At 45.1% G+C, this 5,724-nt stretch overlaps 1 protein-coding gene across 3 annotated transcripts in view; it reads right to left on the bottom strand.

Moving 5' to 3' along the window:
• Window positions 1-896: 896 nt before the first annotated feature.
• The window catches only part of SLC66A2 (solute carrier family 66 member 2), a 54,282-nt gene continuing 49,454 nt past the window's right edge, over window positions 897-5,724 (bottom strand). For all 3 annotated transcript variants that reach the window (XM_040547666.1, XM_040547668.1, XM_040547667.1), the window contains one exon: window positions 897-4,045. In XM_040547666.1, the coding sequence (XP_040403600.1) occupies window positions 3,838-4,045 (208 nt within the window). In that variant the 3' untranslated portion in view covers window positions 897-3,837. The remainder of the gene's footprint in view (window positions 4,046-5,724) is intronic.

The following is a 5,724-nucleotide window of genomic DNA, read 5'->3' as shown; positions in this document are numbered from 1 at the left end:
AAGCACTGGAGCAGAAGAGGGAAGAGGCAGATGAAGGGAGTAAGGAAATCCTGTGTGGTTCTGCTGGCCCGTCTGAGGCTGAGCAAAACCCCTCAGTTTCAGCTTAGCACAGGTAGGACAGTACCCGTGAGAGTCAAATCCAAGTAAACTGGGACACAGAAGGGGCAGGATGGGGGTCTGGAAGTCACAAGTTGTCCATTGGGGCACTTCCAAATACTGCTTTCTGCTTGGGACCTGGTTACTTTACAAGGCTTTCATATGGAGATGTGTCCGCTGTTTCTGGGCATGCCTCACATTTTGTTCTAGTCCGCTTCTTTTATTTGTTGCTGTTATCGCAGGTATTCCAACAGTATGTTTATTTATTGGTATACTGTTGAATTCTTTCTGTTATCAACAGTGAAGAAGGTGAGCACTCCTCCTTGACACAGTGGTTGACAATGAGATGTCACACCTGTTTTCCTCATCTTTTGTGCTGAGGCTGTGAGGAGCATGTCCCTCATGTCCCCCTGCTTGTCCCTCAGCTGTGTTTTGTCTTTGACCTCCTTGTGCAGTTTGCCTGACATGGTTTTGTTTGCTTGCTTTTCTTAAAGCTACATAGTAATCTCTTAGTAATTTGTTTTCACCCTGACCATCACAAGCATACAAGACAGTAGGTTAAAAAAAGACAGCGAGTGTAAGTTCGCCCCAGAATGTATAAAAGAGCTGAGGATAGATATCCACAATTCCTGTCATCCTCTATCATGACCTCACGACAAACCACACCTTGTGCTTACCCACCCATCAGGAGGAAAAATACTGCTAATTATTTCTATGGATGATGCTCTGTACAGGATGAACTACAGTAGCATTTAAGAAACACGTATCTTATATCCAAACAAAACACAGCAATGCTGCAGTTTATGTATAATAGGTTTCTTTTATTTAAAAAGCATTACAACTGACAGAAAATAAACTCATGAAATGTGCCATACATTCAGAGAGTTATTTAAAGTAATTGATTTATTATTCTCCGAGGTGATCATTGATACAGATACTTCATGACAACTAAAGAACAAAGTTCTGTAACATTTTCTCTGTAAAGTATCTTGCAAGGTGATGTTCAACAGTTCCCAGCCAAGAGTCCTACCTTATTAAATGCCACATACAGAAGATGACTTTAGATGTGTTTTCACTGGCTTCTCTTCCAGTATTTGCACCTCTAGTGTGAATGAGACTGCACACTGGTTTGGGTACTGGTGGCAGGCTCAAGAAACTGCCCAGGGGAGAGTCCCATAAGGAAAAAAACAACAGTTGTTTTATCAGTAATACCTGTAGTTTAAAGCCAAAGAGGTGGCCAAAAGTGTGCACTCCCAGGTGAAGCTGTAACATACAGAAGCATATTTCTTAACAGCCATTTAAATTTAATATCCCCTTTTCATAGATTAGAAAAGACCACCATATACAAAAATCTTATCATTACAAGGTATTAAAAAAATCAGACCATTAAAACACACAGGAAAGTGTTCATTTGCATACAGTAGAAATACAATCCTCATTAAAGCAGCATACCAGAGAAGCCAGTTGTTAAATAAGTCTTCAATTAAAAAAGACAAAAGCCCAGATGTTCATTTAACATAACCAGAACATTGGAAAAAAAAAGAGAGGAACAAAACATTCATAGTCTGCCATGCCGGGTACATTGTCATTGTAAGGTCACTTCAGGCCTAAAAAAGAAGGGTATCGAACAAGGAGCGTGGAGGCAGTGCCCAGGCAGAGCATCTCTGCCCACCCCTCAGAAAGAGCAGCTGTCCTCTGTTCTGGTCTGCTGGATCTGCCTGGGCAGGAGGGACTTTGCGAGGATGCCCCTTACCTCCACCTCCAGCAGTGCCCCACGGAAGGGAAGGATGGCCCAGCCTCAAGGGACCACCTCTGCTCACAAGTTTGGGGCTCGGCGCTCCACCACCAACATGGCAGTGCCAAAACCAAATGGCACGTGCAGCATGAGCCCCGATGTCAGCCTGGGCTGCCTGGGCAGTGGCAGGGGCATGGGTCTGCAAAGCAGCACAGACCACGGGGCCAGCCCACTCCCCCCTGTCCTACAAGGGACATTCCCAAGCAGGCGTCATGCAACTGTTGCTGTGGCCTGCTGCTGCTTTCCCAACAGAGGAGAGTTTGCCACCAGTGAAGACAGTCCAGACTCAGGTCATGAGATTCCCAAATAAAATAGGGTAGGGAAAGTACCTGATTTACTCACTGAAGTTATTAAACCTCAGACTTGCTCCGGTTGATAAGGAAACATAAGCTCTTGTGCTGATCTTGGAGTAAAAAAAAAATGATTCTCAGAAATCTATCCTAGCTCTAATGCCTTGCCTGCAGTCACACGGGGCTCATCCCGCAGCGGGGAGGGAGTTTCACAAAGAAGAAAGCAGCACAGGCACAAATGCTCCTGGGGCTCTGCGTCTTGCTGTAGTTGTCTCAGCCCAACCACGGTGGTTTCCTTATGGCAACTGGCAGAAGCCTGTGGGCTTGGGCACAGCCTCCTGAGGGTCCCACACCACCTGCAGCTGCTAGACATGTGCAGCACTCAGAAGTGCACAATGACCTATGCTGGCAAGCAGCCAGTACAGACAACATCTGTGTTTATAAACTCTCTGTCCTATCTGTTTTCTCAGTCCCTCTGTCTAACTACAGACTGTTGATTCTCCAAAGAGCTTGGAAGATCTTAAGCAACAAAAAAAAAGGAAAAATGTGGACTCCTTCCTTTTTGGGTCAGTGCAAGAAACATCCCCAAATACAAACTGGTTCTTGTTTGGCATTAAACTGCGTGAACGTGACTCTCAGCCTCAACAAATCAAGTGGTCAGATGCTAGGCCTATTCCATAGGACACGACTTTGTCTCAAACTTTTTCACTTCTCCCTCTAGGGCAATGAAAGTGGACTCACTTCTACCTCTGTGGCTCTGATTTGCTACCTAGAAATACCTGCCTGGCAATGCATGTCTACTGGCTCCTGGGACAGGCATCTTCCAGCCCAGTCCTATCCTATGCATGGCTGCAGCAGTCAGTCTGTTCCCAAATCCCATTGAGCAAGGCTCTGTTAGAGCCCCTCACGCAATTTCCTGTTCGCTTCTCCTTTTGACTGACCACTTGATTGACTGTGCCTGCTCTACACGTGGCACAGCATTGCCTGTACTCAGCCACCATTCCTCACGCTGACACTTCTGCCTGCTGCACTGATACTGCAGCAGGTGTGTGTTACAGTTCACTCTTCGGCATGCTGACACTTCATACTGTGTATGACTTGCTCACTTTCAGTTGTTCGCCTCTTTGCAGGGCTTCCCTCCCTTTCTGCTTACCCTTCTTCAACAAAAAAGAGAAAGCTCCAACATTTGCTCTTCAATACTTCTTCCTACATCGTGGAGATACTGAATGCTAACATATGCCACAACCTTCCTGCCAATATACAGACTTCATATTATATAAATAGGTAAAAGTCTCAGACAAAATATCCTATCATTTCTGTGGTGTAACATTTTTAAATAGCATTAAAAACACAAAACATCCAGCCCTTGTGATTAATATACAAACCTATGTGAATCAATAAGGCTCATAGGTACATATGCAAAAATAAAGTGTCCCTTCCCCCACCAGGAACCAGTTCTGTACAGCAAAGCCTGAGAACAGAGAGAGCAAGTTATTTTAAATAAAAACCCCAGAGCTGGAAGTGCAACCAGGCTTTCGATCCTTGTTCTCTTATCTGCTTTCAGCTCAGCAATGCAGGAGTATTTACAAGTGGAAGAGGAGGTGCCATGGCTGACCCTGCAGCACCACTGACCTGCAGCCTGTCCTGCCGAGCGCCTCACAGGGCCTTGGTGCTGGCAGGGTGCGCCGTGTGGGAGGTGGGCTTCTGAGGGTAGGAGCTGTACAAGTAAACCTGCAGCAGGATAGCGATGTCCACAAAGACCTGCAGGAGTCCACAGATGGAGAACTGTAAAGGGGCCTGATTCAAGATAAAGTAAACAGTCTTGAAGGTGTCCCCACTCATCCACATCAGCACCATCTTGACACTAAAAGACAGAAAAGAAGGGTAATGGTATTTATTGCAACGAAGAACTCAGCGTGCGATTAGATCAGCTGTACCAGAGGATCCACCTACATCAGCAAGGGTTTACACTCTACAGTGGGTTGAGATTCCTCTCTGCTAGGACACACAGCTTAGCCTAGCCACGAGGCATGGCGCTGTACTTAGAAATTCTCCACCCCACAACCTCCGGTGCTCTTACCTCAGCAATTACAGCTTCAAATGCCATGGCTATGAAGGTACATTTTAGGCATCCAACATTTTAAAATGTCCAGCTAGGATATTTGACTCAGAAGTGCTCTGTAAACATGACTGATACACGCTGACAGCACTGACCATGAAACAAAGTAATCCAGTGCATGCAGAAAAATCAGTTAATCCCAGCTTCTTCTTGTGTGTACAATTTTGTGCTCACATCATGTCAAGTAACAAGATACACCTGCTCCCTCATGCACACACACTTTTTTAGCATCTTGTAGAAACACAATAGCATCATGTTATTTTACCATCGTGTAGAAACACACGTTTCTGATAGATACAAGAAATCTTTTCTTATTGAAGAAAATAAAAATCTAAAAACCAGAAAGACAGACTGTCCAGTAACAGGGAAAGAGGGGAAATCACGTGTCTGCAGCTGTTTACCAGAAGGCTGAATATCACCAGGGATTTTCATCAAGGACACGGAATAAGAACAATGCCCACCCAGACTTCCTTTTAATTAGCCATCTTTGCTTTTATTTTGCTGTATCACCGAGACACCTCCTGTCCTGCAACCCAGCTCCTGCTCTCCTGCATCAGAAGAAACTCAGGGGAACAGAAGCAAGTTCTTCAAACTTCACACAAACCAGTTTTCTTCTATGCCTTCAACAAAACATGAACAGCTAGTTCCTGAAGGCTGTTTCTGAGGTTAATGTGCTTTAACCAGAGAGTTTACAGAGCAGCTGGATAAGCGGCAGTAAACAAAAGCTTTGTAGTTCACAGTATGAGCATTGTGCATGATTTGCTGTAATTATGAACAATTATGTTTTGCCAGCACTGACTTCAATTCATCAAATGCAGTCACGCACACGCAGCAGGCTAGGACAACGTTCATTTCCCAAACATTCAGTCAGGGAGCTAGCACAATTTTTGTTTTGGACACAAGTACACAATGCTGTTTTGCAAGCCAAATGCTGCAGCCCGCTCTCTCCCCAGATGGGAATGGTGGTCAAGAGCATCAGTTTATATTGACTGAGTGCACTACAGAAACATAAGCTTTTGTAACTCATGTCACCCAACTGACAGCATAAAACAACAAGTCTACTATGCTACAGACCTTCCGAAGAGAGGCTTTGTGTGGAAGTGCAAGCAAGGACATGGGGCTGAGTGAGCAGTCACTCCCCACTCAAGGTAATTCTAAAAATGTAAATAAATAATCAGAGAAGAAGGAAAGCAACTGCTGAACCCACAGCATCATCTGTGCTCAGCGCAAATAGCTTGCGCCACCTGCCTTGCATCCATCCCGTCTCAACAGATCACGTTACGTCCCACTTACAGGAGGTTTACACGTGTAGGGGGTGGTGGAGATTGTGTGGGATTTTAACTGGGGAGAATGGTGAACTGTGAGGGTAAGAAAACTGCCGCTTTGCTTGCAGGCAGCCAAGATTCCTCCTCCTCTGATTTTAA

This window comes from Cygnus olor, chromosome 2 (assembly GCF_009769625.2).
Source record: "Cygnus olor isolate bCygOlo1 chromosome 2, bCygOlo1.pri.v2, whole genome shotgun sequence".
NCBI classification, from domain to species: Eukaryota; Metazoa; Chordata; class Aves; order Anseriformes; family Anatidae; genus Cygnus; species Cygnus olor.
Note: the sequence above shows the minus strand (reverse complement) of the source record. Positions and strands in the feature narration are given on the sequence as shown.